At 38.1% G+C, this 19611-nt stretch overlaps 1 protein-coding gene and 1 non-coding gene across 3 annotated transcripts; one reads left to right on the forward strand and one right to left on the reverse strand.

The window, feature by feature from the left end:
• The first annotated feature begins 1429 nt into the window (after positions 1-1429).
• On the forward strand, positions 1430-19294 carry LOC144655531 (aldehyde dehydrogenase, mitochondrial-like). 2 transcript variants are annotated; one of them, XM_078515771.1, is made up of 14 exons: positions 1430-1452; positions 4443-4571; positions 7267-7305; positions 7892-7996; positions 8745-8885; positions 9979-10108; positions 11594-11784; positions 12546-12659; positions 13295-13582; positions 13929-14093; positions 14595-14752; positions 15749-15823; positions 17651-17690; positions 18535-19294. In XM_078515771.1, exons 2-14 carry the CDS (start codon positions 4467-4469, stop codon positions 18565-18567), a joined length of 1584 nt encoding a protein of 527 aa, XP_078371897.1. In that variant the 5' UTR covers positions 1430-1452; positions 4443-4466; the 3' UTR covers positions 18568-19294. The 2 variants fall into 2 exon arrangements, with proteins under 2 accessions (XP_078371897.1, XP_078371896.1); XM_078515770.1 differs by lacking the exon at positions 1430-1452 and adding an exon at positions 3881-3956.
• On the reverse strand, positions 17886-17959 carry Trnas-acu (transfer RNA serine (anticodon ACU)). The gene has a single exon. It is a non-coding gene; the product is annotated as a tRNA-Ser (tRNA).
• Positions 19295-19611: the final 317 nt, after the last annotated feature.

A 19611-nucleotide genomic window follows, 5' to 3' on the forward strand; every position in this document is an offset into this window, starting at 1 on the left:
GTTGTTGTTGTTGTTGTTAAGACTCTTCCAACGACTTGGAAGAAGTGTCCGGCGCGGGGTGTGACCCGTTTCCTCACGATAAATATACCGCGATCGTAGTATATTGTTATCTGCTTCAACTGAGGCAATGGGCCAAGGCAATATCGATCCCCGCCCTCCTAGTCCAGTACCTGAACTCTCTCCACCCCTCCCCCCTTCCTGTCAGGGTAAACTTGGGGAGGTGAGGTATTATCCTTTCATAGGGCGGGGTAGAGAGAGTTTAGGGACTGGACTACCCCCAACCAAGCAATAGAGTACAGGGCCCAGTTTTTGTTCAAAGGATGAATAAGGTTATTTACCGGATAAATCACTAGTCAGTGGATAGCGTAGTATGTTTTGCCAACCACCTATCCACTGGATGGTGATTTATCCGGTGGATAGCGCTATCCAGCCTTTCAACATGTACAGCGCCAAATTTTTTAATTCTTTGGACACAATTTACCCTCCACCTCTTTGATATTATCCCTCCCTCCCGCTCGTTTGTGTACAACATTGAAAAGGGGGAGGACTAGTAGTTCATAAGCTGTACCGAATTTAAGGTTGGTAAATGTGAATGTTAGAATTAGTATTAATTTTAACCATCTGTCTCAACGACTTTTGTCGCTCAATGTAGATTAAGTGACAAAGTATTTTCGTGGGAAAGTCTCGAAAATTGCACCACTCAGTTAACCTTCACTTTTGTTAAGTGGTCACAACTAATAAGATGGCGAGGACCTTTCACAAAGCCGCCACTATAGTATATATATCATAGTGTTTCTTACCTTATCTGCGATTTTTAAGTGCCTGAGAAACTTGTGCTCTGTGTACTTAGTTCAGAGTCACGTTTTAATTGTTCGAAAAATTTAAACCGTTTTAACTGCAATATTTTTTAAGTGCCTGAGAAACTCCTACGCTGTGTACTTATGGTATTTTCTTGATTAAACGCCCCCGGCGTTTATTTCAATCTTGGCCTGGTGAAGCCGGCATTTATTTGACTTCTTCAGTTTATTCAAGCCCGATGTTAATAACTAACGGTTTTTAGATCTTTCAATCCGGGGCGGGGAAATTTTGAATGCTTGAGGGGCTTATTAATGACTCCCACTTTGGAGACCCGGCGTTTATTCGGGGCCCGGCATTAAATCGAGAAAATACGGTAGTTTAGAGTCAAAGAAACTTCTGCTCTGTGTACTTAAGTGAGTCACGTCGTTCTTTATCGGTTATGTTTTTGTTGTCAATATTTACACGATATTAACATGTAGGAATGTTTTTAGCTGATTAGGATCGATTGCCATGCATACTGCAAAAGACCACTACCGCACGCAAACGCATAAATTATAACACACCTTAAGGGTTTAAAAAGAGAGCAACTGTCGTTTTTGTTAGTCAGTAGTTTTTGTCATCGCGCTGTGGTTCATTACACGTTCCAAGGAAAAGGTAGGAATATCAAACATGGAAGAAACAAGTAGTTTTATTTCATTAATTTCATTCGCCGAGTACAACTGCTGATTTGGACGTTCAGTGTTTAAATGCCATCTCGTAATTAAGGTCAATGAGTCACTCCCCGATTTATTTGCTAAGCTTAGAAAATGCCGAATTTTTCTTTCGCGACTAGAATGTACCGAAAATATTTCAAATGACTGGTAAATAATACAATACCGGGGAAGAGCTTATTTTAAAACATTATCATCAGTTAATCAGTGATATTTGAGAATGATTTTACAATAAGAAAAAATATCTTTAAACTTTCAGTTGTATTGCCCCGAGATCGGACACTAATGAAAGAACTTTTTATTTTGCGCATAACAAGTTTATTATACATTTCGTATACATTGCTGGTACAGTTGATCATAGTTTACACTGCTTTAAGACAAGGATTAAAAAAAAAAAAAATACCTCAATATATAGCAAATTGGAGGCCGCTCAAGAAATTGAAACTTATATTAAACACCCAACTTCAAGTATCCTAAATACTGGACGTCTAACAAATAAGAGCAATCATAACATTCTAAAATTATATCGATCACAAGAAAAAACTAACATCTAACGCGCATTTCTGAGAATAAATGAACAAAAATCAAGTTGAACGCAACAGCGTTTGACTTTATACACGAGTACATTATGCTACTTTGGTGCAAAAATAAAGGAAAGTTTTATAAATAAAAAAAATAATAATTAATGTCAAGTCAAATCAAATCAAATCAAATCAAATCAAATAAACCATAACATCTAACGGGAATTTGCTGCATAAAATGAAGATCTCAGAATCTCCTCGTTGAAAATCTTGAAACGAAATAGAATCGCTGCCACACTTGTTAGTTAACTGCCCCAACATAAGAGACTTCTGGAATTCAGTGCTACTTTGGTGGTACAATCAAAACAACGAGAATTTTTCGCTTGAAGAATTAGGAATCATGTATGGTTACAATCCTGGGAATTTCAGCTCCCATGTCTTAAATTATTTTATACTTCTAGCCAAAAGCATGTTTTTGTGCAAACGTTAACTATGCATAAATTAACCTCCCGATATTTCTCTCTTTCTTGAGCTTATAAAAGAAAAAGTAAAAGTAGCAAAATCAATAGCGTACCCTAAATTAAAAGGTGAAAAAAGAGATTTAAGTAATTTTGGAAGCCACTATTATAGCTTTTACGTTAGTTTTAGTTGTGTGTGTGTTAACTTGTAAATGTATTGAAATGTTTTTCATTAATAATAATAACAAATAATAACAATAATAAGCGGACAGGTAAATATCACAAAAATAAGTTGTTAATGTCATGCACTCAATGTGCATCAACACATGCAGATCATGTCAGATCGAATTGGAATCCTAGAATACTGAAAATACGTTTCTGTTTACTCGGCGCGCAATACTACTGTGACACGAGCAACCGAGCAACCTCGTTCCCAGGGCATTTCGTTTGGTAATTTGGATGTAGTATGGGATCACGATCTGCCCATCAGGCAAGGAGCATTTACAGTCCTTTCCTGTTTTTCACGCCTTTTTCGGGATGCGATAGAACTTCGTTTTTCTCTAGAAAGGGCAAGAAAACTGCCTTACAATCACGGTGATCCTGTCTTGAGGCCACCGAAGCCTTTCTTTAAATGCAGCAAAACTCAGATGGCGGGTGAAAGAGATGTCTGGTAATATCTTTTCTGATAGCGCGGGTAGAGAGTTCAGGGACTGGACAACCTTCGCCCATGCAACAGAGTACAGCAGGGTAGCATTTATAGAGGCCCGAGCTTCTGTTTGCTTCTCAACCTGTTTAAAGTGACACAGTATTTTCGTCACTTTCTATAGCAGATGGAAAAGATTAGCAGATGGAAAAGTCTATTAAATTGCACCACTCACTTATTACTGTGAATATTCACTGAGTAGTCACCTCTGAGAGGTCCTGCACTAAATATAGATACACTGTCAGAGAAGTTTCAGGCATTAACTTTTTTTATTTAGTATCAAATCCCGAGCGAAAAAAAATCCAACCAATGAAAATTTCTCGATTGATGAAATATTTCGATCGATCATAATTAAATTTTTCGACATGGTAAAGTGTTATGTTGGCAGGCCTAAAATGTTGGCTGGTAACCGCCCACGGTTTGATATACCCGAAGTCATTTGCATCCCGTTGGCTGAAATGATAGCTGGGCTTATTTCTCATAACGCTGGACCCTCTGGACCGTTTTATTCTTCCCTGGTGCCGTGTGCTTTTATTCATAGTTTAAGACTGTTCGCAGTCTTTGTAGTATCTTTTCTTCAGTAAGGTTTACAAACCTTTTAATATCAAACAATGAACGACGCATTATAAACTGGAAAACAAAGAGAGGGGCGGGGGTTGAGTTGGGGGTGGGGTGGGGGAGGCACTAACAACCGAGAAGACCCTGGGAACAAGGTTGTTGAGTTCGATCCCGGCGGAACAAACAGATCGAGTGATCAACTTGGAAGGTACGGAAAAAGAAGCTCCTTTATCTTGTTAAAGAATCTTTCCTACCGTTGCTAATATTCGTTGTTTCGTTTTAGAGCTCATTGCTACACAAGAGAATGTAGTTTTGAATTATAGGCTAACTTTGAACTGCTAGTTTTGGATGAAAGCTAAAAGAATATTTTGCTGAGTCACGCGCCTGGCTGTCATTTCTTTTAAGCTCAGAGATTTTGTACATACGAGTAATTCCAGTGTTTATTTACAAAATTAGGCGAAACTCGATAATTTTCTTTCTTGCTCTCATTTAAAGTAAACGTGTCATGCTCCAAATAGAAATAAGCTTGTGCGTCGATTGTCGCGAAGCTACATGACGTTAAATACCCTGAAACTGAAATGTAGGCTTTGTTCTTCCCAAGAACTTGCTACAGTATTCCGCTTTAGAGTAAGCTGATTTAAAGGTTAACATATCAGGTCTAACTCTCAGCTTTTTTAATTGTGTCTCGCCGTAGGAATCACGTTTTTGAATTCTCACCATGGCGTTTCGTCTTCCTCTTCGGTCGCTGTCTCGAGTTGTTGCCCGAAGGCGATTTGTTCCATCCGGTAAAATCAGCAGGTTCTCTTATGCCACGCTGGCAGAGGTAATGTAAACTTTGTATTGCATGATTGTAGCCGTATTTCATGTTAAACGGGGCTGATAAATCGTTCGAATATAGCTGCAAAGGACTTCACCTTGAATGAAATGCAATTAACATTAGCCGGTCTTAATTTTGCATCTCGGTCACGAAAATTTATTTTAAATATATTCGGTTTGATACAATTTGTAAATATTATAGATTGGTAGCGTCTCTGCCATAAAGTCGCTGTAGTAAGTATGAGAGGAACATGTTGAATAACCAACAAGATATTTGTTGTTGATGAAAGGGGTAACATTTACACGCTGTGAACTTGCATATTAAACAGGGTGAATGTATTTATAGAATTTGAAAAAAAAATGCAACGCAACATGATTATCTTTATAATTTGTTTTCAAGTGGGATGAGATAAGCCTCTATAAATCTTGTTTGTAGATTATAAATTGCCTGACATCATGTTTCACAGGTTTTTTCTTAACTTGACATATATAAAGAGCTGGATAGACAGAATCAGCTAACGTGTAACTTACATCCCTGTGACCAACCAAATTCAGATCATGTGATAATTTATTTGGGAGGTAACAATTGTTCTGTTCAAACATTTTTGTCTGTACTCAGTTGTGTGTGACAAATTGCACATTTTATCCTCTCAAAAGAATCATGAATTAATCTCAATAATTTGAGTGCCAAGGAGAATGTAAACATGAAATCATGAAAAACCTGATTTGAAATTGTTTGCATTTTCCAAGCCATCCTATTAATAATTTATAAAGTTGTTGTTCCTCAGAAATAATTTGATAAATTGATTAGTTTGTTACGAAATTCTCATGTCAGCTCCTTTGCTTAAGAAATAGAAAACATGTTCCGTGTTTCTATCGAGTTATAGAAACACGAGTGGAAGTTTGGGAGAACGAGAAATGCTGTGGGAACACGAGTCGATAGACGAGTGTTTCCACAGCTTTTTCGAGTTCTCCCAAACTTTCACCAGTGTTTCTATAACTCGATAGAAACACAGAAAACATGTTTTCTATTTCTTTTAGAAAACAGCACAAAGAAAATAACGCACATCAAAGTAATATTTAGCGCTTTCTTTAACATCAAAACGTAGATTCTCTTCACCTCGCGGTTTTACGTCATAAACATAATCAACCAATCATAGTAAGGAAGTCAATGAACAGAAATAAATCAACTGTTCAACATTCGCTTCAAGGCTAAAATCACCGTTTTTTGGCCAAACAAACAAAGAAAACAGGCCTCAAAGTTAATGTAATTATGAGAAATAACTTAGCGGATGGTTTAACTGAAGTCAAGCGCTGGAAGGAGTCAAGAATTTGACAAGAATTGTGGTTTTATTTCGCTTCATTAACGTAACCGAATGGTTTGACGACTGACGCTGCCGATCGAGCGACACGAACCTTGGAGGTGAAAGTGCATTATTTTTATGTCAAAAGAAGTTTGACTCGGCATTCTGGACGAATATCTTGTCCTGTTAAGGAGCTGTGAATAGTTCTGAAGTGCTGCAAAGCCTAAAATGGAGTGAAGTTGTGCCAATTGAATTCATATACTTCTTTGGAAGGTCAGCCGCTTCGATAATTTTTTTCACAGCCAATATTGAATGTGTAGCGGGCTCTGTAAACATCTTACTCGCTTGTTTTCAAGTGTGCAAATATTTGTTTAGTCTTAACCTGGTTTTTGTCAGCTGTGACATTAAAATTTGACACAATTCTTAGTTGTTATTTTTGCATTGCTTATTTCAGCGCCGTGAATATTATTGATTGCCGTGTCTACGACAACTGTCTGTGTCTCCATCGAGTTATAGAAACACAATTTTTAACCAATCAGCGCACGTATTTTCTTTGTGCTATTTTCTAAAATGTGTTAAGATATAAATACTGTAATATAAAATTGTTTCTATAACCAGTGGGATTGGACGACAGCAGTGCAGTTTTGTCATGTACCTAACTGATGATACATCAATAATTCAAGGTTAAACTCAGTTAGTACCGCGTGTTGCAGCTCTCATAAGCTTGTAATTCTACTGGTTCTCTAGTATAGCAGTTGCTATTGTTTTGGACGGAGGCTAGAGGCATTGTACTTGTTGTGCGATGTTGTGTTATTGTTCTCTTGAAGCATATTTTTTAGCAAGCCATTCATGTGAGAAGTTGTGACAGCTTCTCCTTGACCCAACTATTGGCTCTGCACAAAGTAACTATACAGGCTCAAAAAAAAAGAAGAATAACTTTTTTCACCATTGAAAACCTGTAATGTACAGTACGATTATAATATTATGACGTTATGAATTCATATATTTGTACTGCAGATATATACATTTTAAGCAAATGAAGGATCATCACAGTAATGTTCTCAACTTAAGCAGTTTAGAAAAGCAAGCCTGAAAAAAATTCAGGCTCAATGGGAATCGAACCCATGACCTCTGCGGCACCAGTGCAGCTTCTCCTTGACCCATTTAATTATTGGCTCTGCACAAAGTAACTACGGCTCAATAAAGAAGAATACCTTTTTTCACCATTGAAACCCATTGAAAACCTGTAATGTACAGTACGATTTTCTTCTATTTTACTTGATCCATCTTCCCTCCCCCTTCCCCTCAGAGCTAGTGGCACAAACTATAATCTAATTAAAAAGATAATGATATAATTATTTTAATCTAATACAAATTCTGGCTTTGTCAATTTTACAGGTAAAGATTGATGACAGCCCTGAAGTAAAATACAACCAGGTAGGTTAAAATGTGCAACTCTGAATGGGAGGGGGTTAATGATTATTGAATTCTGAGGTCATGGTGGGGGGGGGGGGGGAGGGTAATGAATTTTGGAACTTTTTTTTTCTAAGGCAAGTGGGTGGGGGAGGGATGGTCTAAAATATGGGAGCCATCCGTGGTTGGGTATTTTCTGGAATCGCCCATTAGGCGGCAAGACGTTTAGTGTAAGGACAATTAAAGAGTGGGACTCGCTTAGCGTAGACCTAAACCGAAGCTCAAGTGTTAAATTTTTTAAGCGTTCTCTTTTTAAACAGATTTTAAATAATCAAATCCATACACAATCATTTATGTAATACAAATTTTAAATTGATTTAATGTATTTAATATTTACTGTTGTGTACATAGTTTTATTTTATTCTATGTATTTTTACATGTACATTTTTGACATTCTTATATTTCCGTTATTTTATTTTTATTTTTTTTAATACTTCTTCAGAGGGCCACAAGTTTATCGGTTTGATTTTTGTCAATTGTTACCCTCACTTAGTTACCCTCACTTACTTACATTGCTGATATCTTTTTGTGACCATCAATCTATGTGCAGGTTTTCATCAACAACAAGTTTGTAGACTCTGTCAGTGGGAAGACATTCCCCACAATCAACCCAGCAACAGGAGAGAAAATATGTGAAGTAGCCGAAGGAGACAAGGTACTTGACACGTATACTGCTGTTTAGAGAGAAGTTAATTCAAAAGTCAATGCCCAAACGTAGTCTGGGAATTACTAAATGCCCACAACCTGAGTGATGCCTCAGACTACATAATTTGGTTTGCAGTGCAATGTGGATGAAAGAGTTTTAACAATGATGATATTCTAAAAAAATAATTGTTTTTATTTAACAAATTTTCCAAAAAATTGTGCTTTTGTAGCGCTTTTCAAGGTATTTTTGGACAAATTGTGGCAACACAACCTGAATATTTTGTTACATACAGATGGCAGTTCTAACTAACAACAATGACTTTCTGACCATTTTGGGCATTGTGATAATTTGTTGAATAAAATTATTTTATTTATAGTGGAATCCAATTTCTTTGCTTAACTCTCGTATGAATAAACAAATTATGCAATTTTACCCCCTTTAGAGAGGCCCTGCCAGGGTAAATTCCGACAAGCGACATTGCACAAAAAGTAGCAACAGCATTGTGACAAGCGACAAACGACAACCCTTCTGGAAAAACTTAAATTCTGACAAGGAGAAGCAATTTTCCTTCAATTTAATTACCGACAGCGACACGAAGAGCGATAAAACAGCGATACGGCACATTTTTAAATTTAGACAAGCGACACAGGAACCCCCCTGGCAGGGCCTCTTTAGGGGCTTGAGAAATCAGGATTCCACTGATCATGGATTTAAAATATCAGAAAACTAAGCGGATTATTGTAAATCTTATATTTAGGCAGACATTGATGTTGCTGTTAAAGCATCCAAGGAGGCTTTTAAACTTGGCAGTCCTTGGAGAACAATGGATGCATCAGAACGAGGGAGGCTTTTGAACAAACTGGCAGACCTGATTGAGCGTGACCAAGCTTATCTTGCAGTAAGTGACTAATCAGAAGGAATTTAGCAAGTCTCTCCTACAACACCTTTAGGAGTGGTTTACAGGTGTGATATTGCAAGCACAAATGCAAATGCAATAACGAAAAATGCGATGCTGATATGTAAAGCGCAACCAAGCAGTTAAGATAGTCAGGTGCACTTTATTTTTTTCCCAAAAATGGCACACAGGTAATGCTTTGCATGAGATGAGATTTATTATTTCACACTATTTACAACAATTAAACATTTGTTTCAGTTTGCATATTCCTTGCACTTTCATTGGGTGGCAATTATTTAAATTTGCATTGCTTGTGTGAACCAGGCTATACAGCTAATTCGAAAAAAGGTTGTTTAAAAAAAAGCACAAAAGTGCAGGCGACAAGATCAAAAGGTAGTATGGGTAGAAGTAGAGAGTTGCTGCACATGCAAAAATACGAACTTGTACATTTCCTCTAGGCCAATGTATGCAAAATTCCAGTGAATACCCAGTCTACCTTTCGGTCTTGTCACGTGAACGTGTCACTTCAGAACCTCTATGGAAACAGCTGTATACTGTCCTTGGTCTACATGTAACTCGATTATACATGTACAATAAGTACTTTTTCTTACTTTCTTTATTGGAAAGTTGCTAACATGTCATTGGTGAATTAAAATCTGAATTTGTATGTACTGCTGATACATATGCAATGTATGTAAAGGGACGTACATACTTCTTTTTTATTTTAAGTCAGTTTGCAGTATTTTGTTGGTAGATATACCAGTATGATTGTTGTCAATTTGATGGAGTTGTTTGATGTGGTGGTAATGTAAATTATGCAGATGAACTGATCTCCAAGTGGAAATAAGATCATGTCAGATTACTCCAGCTGAAACAAAAAAAAAAGTTTGAATTGATATGTACATGTAAGGTGATACGAAATAATTATAATAATTAAAAAATTATATTGAAGAAATAGTAAATAAACTATAAAAATAAATACTGATCGGCCGATGGCTTATGTTGACATTCTAGCTGACAGATACCTTGACTGGATAGCCCTGATACACATGTATTGAAGAGGCTCAATAGACTCAATCTTTTTTCTTTGCTGCAGAGTTTGGAGACTTTGGATAATGGCAAGCCGTTTAGTGATTCTTTCACAGTCGACTTGGAAATGACAAAGAAGTGCTACCGATATTATGCTGGATGGGCTGACAAAATTCACGGCAAGACAATTCCTATTGGTTAGTGCAGACTTCTGAAGTGTTTGGTACAGTGTTTATTTTGAATTATTATACTGTAAACCTGAGCTATTTTATGAGCAAACAGCCAGTGAGGCAGAGTTGACAATCTATGATAAAAAACAAGGGTGAGTGCTCTAGTGGCTGAACACAGTTTTTCTTTCTTTGGAGTACGTAACTTACTGTATAATTATATTGCTCTGACACGCCCAAACCGTTGCAGTTGACGGGCTCAAATTTGGCATTTTACAAGATCAGCTACTGCATTTGAATTTTTTTGTGTGTCACGTAAGACAATGTTGCATTACCATGGCAACCTAGTTCATTAAAAATCAACCAAAAAAGTTGAACTTGGCTCAAATTCAGAAAATTCAGTCAATATTTTTTTCATCATTTTTGTACAACAATTGAAACTGGGATAAATTCTGAGATTTTAACACTGAAGTAGTAAAGTTTTAACAGAGGGAATTTTTATTTTTGCAGTTATTTATGTTTTATTGTAATGTCTAGAATGTTTCAAAATTCCTTTGTTAAATTTCAGATTTTTTGTTATCAACAGTTTTCTTGCTTTCTAAAGTACATCCTTGCAAAATTTTTCAAAATTCTAATGATGGGTTTGTCATGCAATAATTAAAATGCGCGGTCGCAGCTTTTTTATCGACTGCGCACGCGCAGCATTTAAATTTTGTTTGTCTCATCTCAGAGCGTGCAGAAACTGTTTTCAGCCTCAAGTATAATAATAATAATAGTTAATATTTCTATGGCGCAAATTAACATTTAAATATGACCAAATGCGCCTTACAAAATTTAATATATACAGTAAAAACCCGCGTATAAGAACCTAGGTTTTTTCAAGTTAGCCTAAACAGGTTCTTATATAAATGGTATTTAGTGTAAAATTAGGCTAACTAGGTTCTTAATTAGGTTCTTAAATTTTGCTCAAGAAATAAAGTAGAATTTTTAAATGATCTAGACTTTAATGCCCAATAACATTATTCTTGGAGGCTTTGGTAAGCAAAATACTATACTATTTTAATCTGATTCTGTTAAAATCAAACTTATACTGTAACCTTCACTATAATTCCCAATAATTCTATATTTTTGAGAATATTATTTTTTCGTTTTTTGAAAATAAGAACCTGTTTTAGAAGTTTAGTCCAAAATGGTTCTTATGTGAAGGGTGCTCAAAAATTAAATTTTAGCCTAACAGGTTCTTAAATGTTAGGTTCTTAAATGCAGGTTGTTACTGTATACAAAGTGAAAGAATTGTCGGTGAATACATGTAGATGATATGGTAAAATGATGAATTAATTAGATTCACCAATTTCTATAAGAACACAGCAGAGTTTCTACTGACAGTATTTATTGCTTATTGTCACCAAGCGTTCTCTTGTTCGTTGTTTTGTTTGCATCTCTGCACTCTGAAAACTGCGACCTTGTACTATGCATGGAGTTAACCATTGATGTGAGATGTGATGATTTTTTCAGATGGTGATTTCTTATGCTATACCCGACATGAACCTATTGGTATTGTTGGTCAAGTTATTCCTTGGAACTTTCCACTCTTGATGCAAGCGTGGAAGCTTGGCCCCGCCCTTGCTACTGGAAACGTGGTAGTAATGAAACCTGCAGAGCAAACACCACTCACTGCCTTGTATGTTGCGTCACTCATTGCTGAGGTGAGATTTTAAAAAAATCACAACATCGATGCAACGCGTATGTAAGTGTTCCGATAAACTGTGCTCATGTTTGAAATCATAGGGTAACACTTTGCAGCAACACAAAGGATTTAACGTATTAATATATTTTTCTCCTGACGACAAAAACAAAAAATGATGGTTTTCATCAGTGTTATGAAAAACTGTCTGTTTGCATAACAAAACACCAAAATTCTGTCGGATAATGTATCAAGTACAAGTAGATGTTTTTGCCTAAAATTATAGTTCTTTTAGCGTTTTTCACAACCGATGTTATTATGTGCGTAAATAATCTTGAGGAAACGATGTAGTATTTAGTATGCTGCCGCCACCTTTGTGTCCCTCTTTGCATGATCACAAATATGGCGGCCATAGAATTGTACAGTCAGTAATTTAAAGTAGATTTATTTCTAAATTACTATCACGCCTGAAAATTTGAAAAATGCGAAAAAATATCTGTCATCCGGGACATCACAAAATTCAAAATGCTTTATCTCCTAAACAAAGTACTGAATTGATACAAAATTTACATAGGGGTTAATGTTCTTTATCTCTAGAATACACGTGTGAAATAAGGAGCTTTGTAGGATATAGCTCTATAGGTCTCTGTAGCATCACTGAACAGTTTGATTTTATAACTCGTAATGATGTTACTGAGATGGTTACCTCCAATATACATGTAGGTGCCTTTTTTAAAAATGAACAGTTAAGAGGGCTAACATATCTTGTGTTTTGTTTTCCAGGCTGGATTTCCTCCAGGTGTTGTAAACATTGTACCCGGTTATGGACCTACAGCTGGAATGGCAGTCGCTGAACACATGGATGTTGACAAGATTGCTTTTACTGGTTCCACGGAGGTAATTATGGGAAGATTAGTTCGATAAAAACTGTCACCAAAATGACAACTAACAGAAGAGAACTTTTAACACTCTAACATATATATATATATATATATATATACAAAAAAATCCTAGTTGATTGAAAGGAATCGGACATTACAAAAAGGCAAAGAGATTTCTAAAGAAAAAACGTTTTCAAAAGGAAGAACGTTAAATGGTTTTCTTCGCTTTCTGAAATGTTTCTTTATTTCAATTCGTTTTTTAGTTGTACTCATTCTTTGCGCTCATAACGAACATTTTCGCTTTCCTTTCTCAAGTCCTTGTGGGAGGCTAAAACAAATAAATAAATAAATGGGAATGTGCTGTGGCATTTCCACAAAATGGCTTTTCACCCAATTGAATCAGTTACAAAGCGTTGGATTTTGGGGTCTGAGGGAGGAAAACCAGAGAACCTGGACAAATAAACTCGGGGCAAGAACGAGAGCCAATTATCGACTATCTTAACAAACATTTGACTGTCCCCGAGTCCGGGAATCAAACCTGGGCCACATTGGTGGGAGTTCCAAGTTATGTTGTATTAGCCGGGTTACTACATTAGCCATGAACATTAAAGTTTCTTAGACCCTTCTGCTATTATTTGCTTCTGTTCACAGGTTGGACATATTATCCAACAAGCAGCGGGCAGAACCAACTTGAAGAACGTTACCTTGGAGCTTGGAGGAAAGAGCCCAAACATTGTCTTTGCCGATTCTGATCTGGACGATGCTATCAGCATGAGTCATTTTGCCCTTTTCTTCAACCAGGGTCAGTGTTGCTGCGCTGGGAGCCGCACTTTTGTGGAAGAACCGATTTATGATGAGTTTGTCAAGAGAAGCGCAGAGAGGGCCAAGAACCGTGTGGTTGGTAACCCTTTTGATCTCAAGACAGAGCAAGGACCACAGGTGACGATTCTTTGATGAAACGTACGAAGCGAAATCGCTAATAAATCGAAGGAATAGTCTTGTAAAGAAAAGCCACCCGGGAGAATGAGTGACCAGAAACGAAAAGCAATACTCAGAATAATGGTCGTTTTCACACTAGAAGACGGACAAGTCGTCTGACGATTTGTTCGTCTAGTGTGAACTTAAGACGGCTTTTGTCCGTCTAGACGACCAAGTCGTCCTTGAGAAATCGTCTTCCTAGACGGACAAATTCAGACAACTTGTACGTCTGAATTTGTCCGTATTCCAAAAGTTGACTTGTCAGCGTATTGCGGTGTGGAGTAGTAATATTATCGTTTTGCTAAAGGTGGACCAGGAGCAATTCGGAAAGATTTTGTCGCTGATAGACAGTGGAAACAAGGAAGGAGCTAATTTGGTATATGGAGGAGCACAACATGGGGACAAGGGATACTTCATACAGCCCACTGTGTTCGCTGATGTTCAGGATGACATGAGAATTGCCAAAGAAGAGGTATGTTTAAGCCTTGTTTTCACTAGCGACGCAAGCACAAGCGCAAGCATAACAGCTCTTATTTCACCGTCAAAACGGCCTTGACGCAAGCATAAGCACAAGCGCAAGCGCTAGCAAAAAGATCAGAATTTTTCCTTTTTTGTGCTTGGCTTGTGCTTGCGTTCGCGTTATGCCGTGTGAAAACGAAACATCACATAAGCACTAGAAAAAATTCACGACATCTGGCCGTGTGTGGTCAATTAAAGTACTCGATTCAGATACTGCGTCTGAGCATTTTGTCGCTATTGAAATCCAGGATTTACAGCAGGAGCTGTATAGTTTTTTGGGAATTTGAAAGGCGAGAGATTGCTAGACAGGCACGTGAGGGAAGAGAGACGCGTGGCCGCCTCGCCCCTTTCGCATTTCCCAAATGCGCGCCCAAAAAATACACAGGCGCCTGCTCCGCAGGCTAAAACAAACAGTTGTTAGCTTATTTTACTGTTCTCGCCTTTCTTTTGGTAGATTTTCGGACCTGTGATGCAGATCATGAAATTCAAGGACATGAATGAACTGATCGAAAGAGCCAACAACACCATATATGGTTTGGCAGCGTCTGTGTTCACCAAGGATATCGACAAGATGAATACCATCGCCTCTAGTGTCCGCGCTGGTACTGTTTGGTGAGTGAAGAATAGCCTTTGCAAAGCGGGGAACTAATTTTTCTTTTAACTGCTGTTTTGTGACAAAATGTAGGGAGCGCCGTGGCCTAATGGTTAGCGCGCTAGACTCCGTGTCGAACGGCCTGGGTTTGAGCCCTGGCCGCGGCACTGCGTTGTGTTCTTGAGCAAGACACTTAACTCTCACAGTGCCTCTCTCCACGCAGGTGTATAAATGGGTACCAGCAAATTTACTGCTTGGGGGGTGGGGGGGGGGGGGTGGGGGTGGGGGTAACCCTGTGATGGACTAGCATCCCATCCAGGGGGGAGTAGCAATACTCCTAGTCGCTTAATGCTACAGAAAGCGGCTGTATGGGTTACTTCGCTCGGACACAGACTTTTCCTTTTTCCTTTTTTGTGACAAAAAAGTTGTCGAGGAAGATATAATCTGGTCAGTGACACAAACTACTCGGTACTAAAAAGAATTTTGTTTTTAACCTGTGACCTTCTGTACACCAGTCGGACACTCTACGATGCCATATCTGCTCTAACTTATGCCGCCATGCCTGGTCTAGGTCTAAACTATGCTCTGATTATTACAGTAGATGAAATTAGGCCTAGCTAAGGTGATTGAATAAAGTTTTTATTTTTTTGTTAGACCTAACTTAGATCCACGCCTAGGTTAGGAATGAGGATTGGCTCATCTATTATAGAAGTGAAAAGAAAAGCCGCACCTAATGTAGTTAAATTTTTCAGGGATTTTGGGCAGATCAACATGGTGATGTAGAGGTGAAGGCTGGGATGTTAATCAGCCAGAGGCTTTGGGTTGGATCCTGGGTAGTGACAGGCCTTTTTTTTTTCTTTTAGAAGAAAACTGAAAAATTTCGATAATAGTGAAAAAAAAAACAAATCGTGTGTCGCTAAAAAGGAAAATGTGCCTCGTAGCACTCAGACTAAATTACCACTGCACCTTGTACGTACTTGCTGACGTTTTCATCACTTTTTTTGTTCATTTTTCAGGGTTAACTGCTACGATGTTCTGCATTCTCAAGCTCCGTTTGGCGGCTTCAAAATGTCTGGACAAGGAAGGGAACTGTGAGTAGTAGCAGTTGTTGTCCTTTTTTTACCCGCTACCACTACTTGATTAGCACTGGAAAAGTACAGTTGTTAAATTCTCTCATTGAGAAAAAAACAAACAACAAAAGAACCTATTTTGTTAGCAATGGCTGTTCATAATGCATTAGTCAATTGACACCCCGGCCCCCCGACCCCCGGGACTTATCGGGGATTTAACGCGTCCAAAGCCGGGATTTAACGCACTTTTAACGGCGCGTTGGCCGCGGTGGGCGGTGGTTTTAACAAAATGTCAGTAGACCGGGGCCATGGAGCGGTGATTTAACAGCACGCGATCACTTAAAGCGGGGACGGCAGCCGGGATTTAACATAAAGGACTAAATGTTTTTCTCAAAATGTTCGTTCTGAGGAATCCCTTCTGAAAAGTCTCCACGCTTCTTCCTTGATATTTAAAGCCTTTCGCGACGCCTGGGTTTGTATTTAATATGTTCACACGATAAAAATAGACTCATTGTACTTGAAATCTGCCATCTTTGTACACTATCGTCTCCAAGAAAGTAGTTTCTGTTTCTGAGATTTCAGCCGTGAATCATATCATAGGGTGAAAGCTGTTTACCTTTAGAAGAAATTCTTCTATTTTGTCACTTCTTGTGTCCGTCGTCAATAAATCGTTTCCAAAGGATAGGCTTATTGCTACTTGTCTGAGTATTTCGTTTTCTATTTTGGCCGTGAAGATGACAGCGGAAACTGCGGCGATTGTCGTGCCCATGGCTGTTTGATGTGCTTAAAGATAATCTTTTCCATTGAATTGGAACGAGCTTTCTTGAAAGATCACACTGAACAACTCTCTTAACGAGTACGGCAGGGCCGTAGCTAGCCAGAGGCAAGACGAGGCACTTACCTCGTCTAGATTTTAACCCAAATTTAATAACAAATTTTTTTGTTGGGGAAATGATCCCAAGTTAAAAAAGATTTATTTCTCTCAAGAAATACCTTAAGAAAAATCTTGAAGAAAGAGTTTCAGGACTTCTAGATTTCAAAATTTTCTGAAGGGCATGCCCCCAGTTCCCCCTAGCAAGATCTTGCCTCTTCTATGGTAAATGCCCTGTACGGGAGGGTTTCCTTGATGAAATTCTCCGTATGCTTCGCATACAGTGTTAATGAGAAAAGGAAAGCTTTTTTTAGGCTGTTTGGGCATGGCACTGTAATCTTCTCAATCAAGTTATTAAAGTCTGTCGCATGAAGCTTGTCGCTGTGCTATCGGCTTAAGTAGATGGTCAACAAAAGCTGAAATACGTTCTGTAGGGCAATCACACCCCGATATTATGGGTCTTTCGGCAGGTGTGTTCATAATGGCTAATTATGGGTTTTAAATTTGACAACTTTGTTTCTCTGACCACGAAAAACAATTTTTTTAATAAGTTTTTGGCGGAAACAAACTACATCAGGTTTCTTTCCGACCTCGTAACTATACATGGACAATAAATGAAAGAAATAGATATTTCAACTTCGGCCACGAAATCAAGATTTTTGTCCGTTTTTTTTTTCCTGAAAGTCGATTCGGATGCCCCCGCTATGCGGGGTTTTTAACAGACGTCTAGGCCCCTAGGTTGGGGAAATAGCCCGGGTTTTAACACTTGGTAAATGTTAAATTCCCCGGTAAGTCCCGGGGGTCGGGGGGCCGGGGTTTCAATTGACTGATGCATAATGTCTAGATTATTCATTATTGCCCTTCTGTAGTTCCATGGCCTTGAAAACAAAAATTAACAAATTTTGGACTACGTTAGTGATACAACGATATCAATATCTTTTCCAGCTCATTTTAATCTTATTAATATCTTTCACTAGGGGTGAATATGGTCTGGAGCAGTATTCTGAGGTGAAAACGGTAAGTAACAAAACATATGTTTTAGATATAGAGGGAACCGGGTGGCACCCGTGTAAATAGGATATTATATATATTTTTTAAATGTATTTGAGTGCCGATAGTTGGTAATACTGCCAATACACCAAGTCTCCTTGGATATTTACCCATTCAAAGTTAAGGAAATTTGGGAGGGTTCCCACGGGCAAAGAAAATTCTTGACCTCGGTGGGATTTGAACCCACGACCTTCGGATTAGTTCTACCGACGCTCTACCGACTGAGCTACGAGGCCAGACGGGAGCAGGTCGGGGTAATTTAGATAGTGAATCGCGGTAAGTATACAAGCGATGTAGATATAGTTAGAACCGCATGGCACCCGTGTAAATAGGATATTAAAGATGAATTCCAGTCCGTACTGCGCAATCTCGGCTGCAATGTTTATGCGAGCCCACCACGAAGGAATGTTTACAAGCAAAACTAAAAATTCCACGACAAACTTACGTTTTTCTTCATTATTTACGCCAGATATCCTTGCAGAACAAATAATAACGAGTAGAAGAACCTTGACGCTATTTCAAACCGACGTTTTAGCTCATCGGAAATCCTTGAACGAAACGAACTGTAATGGCGGACTAAAAAACTTCATGTATGCTGTCACCAAAGTGTAACGTTTCAAACCCCGAGTCTGCGCAGTACGGACTGGAAATCAGCTTTAAATATTCTTTTTTAATGTATTTGAGTGCCGGTAGTAGGTGCAAAATGTTTCCCGAATTACCACGAAATACTGAAATGCGCTTGTTTGCTGAGACAGTTTTCTATAATTACCATTGATTATCTTTTAATGATATTTTTTGTTTGTCCTGTCAGGTAACAATCAAGCTCCCACAAAAGAACTCTTAGACAACGACAGTCTCAGAGAGGAAAAGAATGAAAAGCTTCCAAGTAGTGATACGGACCTATTGCGTGCTAAAAACATTACTAGAAAGGCAATTTATACTAAATAATTATAGTCCTTAAACTCCAAGCTGCTAAAACCTAAGTATCTTAAAGCGTGTTCAGTTAGTGAAAAGGTAGGAATTGGATTCCAAGCAATAAAAGGTTTTTTGAAGAAGGAATTTTGACCAGGATGTTCCGACCATGTTTTTAGACGCTTAGGAAAGAGCTGGCATCCTGTAAATAAAATTGATCCCAAATTTTTCAAGTCCATTCGTAATCTGTGTCGATCAAGCCAGTGCAAGAACGGTTGACATGGCAACGTACGTCAGCGGGAAATCTAACTGTTGCCATGCCAACTGCCATTCAAGCGTTGAAGGTTTTGGCTGGTTAGATCAAAAGGAAACCCATTAGAAGGCTCTTGAAAACATTTCAAAACTTTCAAATCTAAACCGTTTTTGATTAGCCCGATACGGTGCATGACTGTCAAGTTTTACTTTGTATCCAGACCAGTTTGTGTACGATAATCGTTTTAATAGCAGGGCCTTCTTAGCTTAAAGTAGAGTAATGAATGCTTACTAGATAGTAGAATTTCAGTAATGAAAACAAGCATGCTTGCTATAGGGAAGCAAACAATGTATTTATAAAATAATCGCACTTACCCATAATAAATGCAAACTTCGTTATTTAATAATCTTTGTTTGCTTGGTGACTCTTTGTTAACAACCTTATTATAGGAAATTAACGCTCCATGAAATTAACGCAAACTATCAAAATTCGCGTTGATCTCCAAGACCTTAGTTTAATTCCAATACAAATACTGGATACTGTCCGTAGACATAGAAACTAGGACTGAAACAATATCCTTCCCTTCTCTGTACACCATTTTTCAGTTTCAACAATATAAAAGCCTTAAAAATATGTCTTCTGCAATATATTCAGTTTATTCTTACTTTCAGGAGAGCGGTAAAGCAGCCAAAATATCTTTAGAGACGTAAAAAATGGCGTTTT

This window comes from Oculina patagonica, chromosome 5, assembly GCF_052425735.1.
Source record: "Oculina patagonica isolate OP01 chromosome 5, crgOcupat, whole genome shotgun sequence".
In the NCBI taxonomy this organism is placed as follows: domain Eukaryota; kingdom Metazoa; phylum Cnidaria; class Anthozoa; order Scleractinia; family Oculinidae; genus Oculina; species Oculina patagonica.

Excerpts from the sequence above, each read along its gene's own strand:
- LOC144655531 (XM_078515771.1), top strand. The coding sequence starts at position 4,467 with ATGGCGTTTCGTCTTCCTCTTCGGTCGCTGTCTCGAGTTGTTGCCCGA. Across the intron at positions 4,572-7,266 it reads CTTATGCCACGCTGGCAGAG|GTAAAGATTGATGACAGCCC; the intron begins GTAATGTAAACT and ends TCAATTTTACAG. Across the intron at positions 17,691-18,534 it reads AGTATTCTGAGGTGAAAACG|GTAACAATCAAGCTCCCACA; the intron begins GTAAGTAACAAA and ends TTGTCCTGTCAG.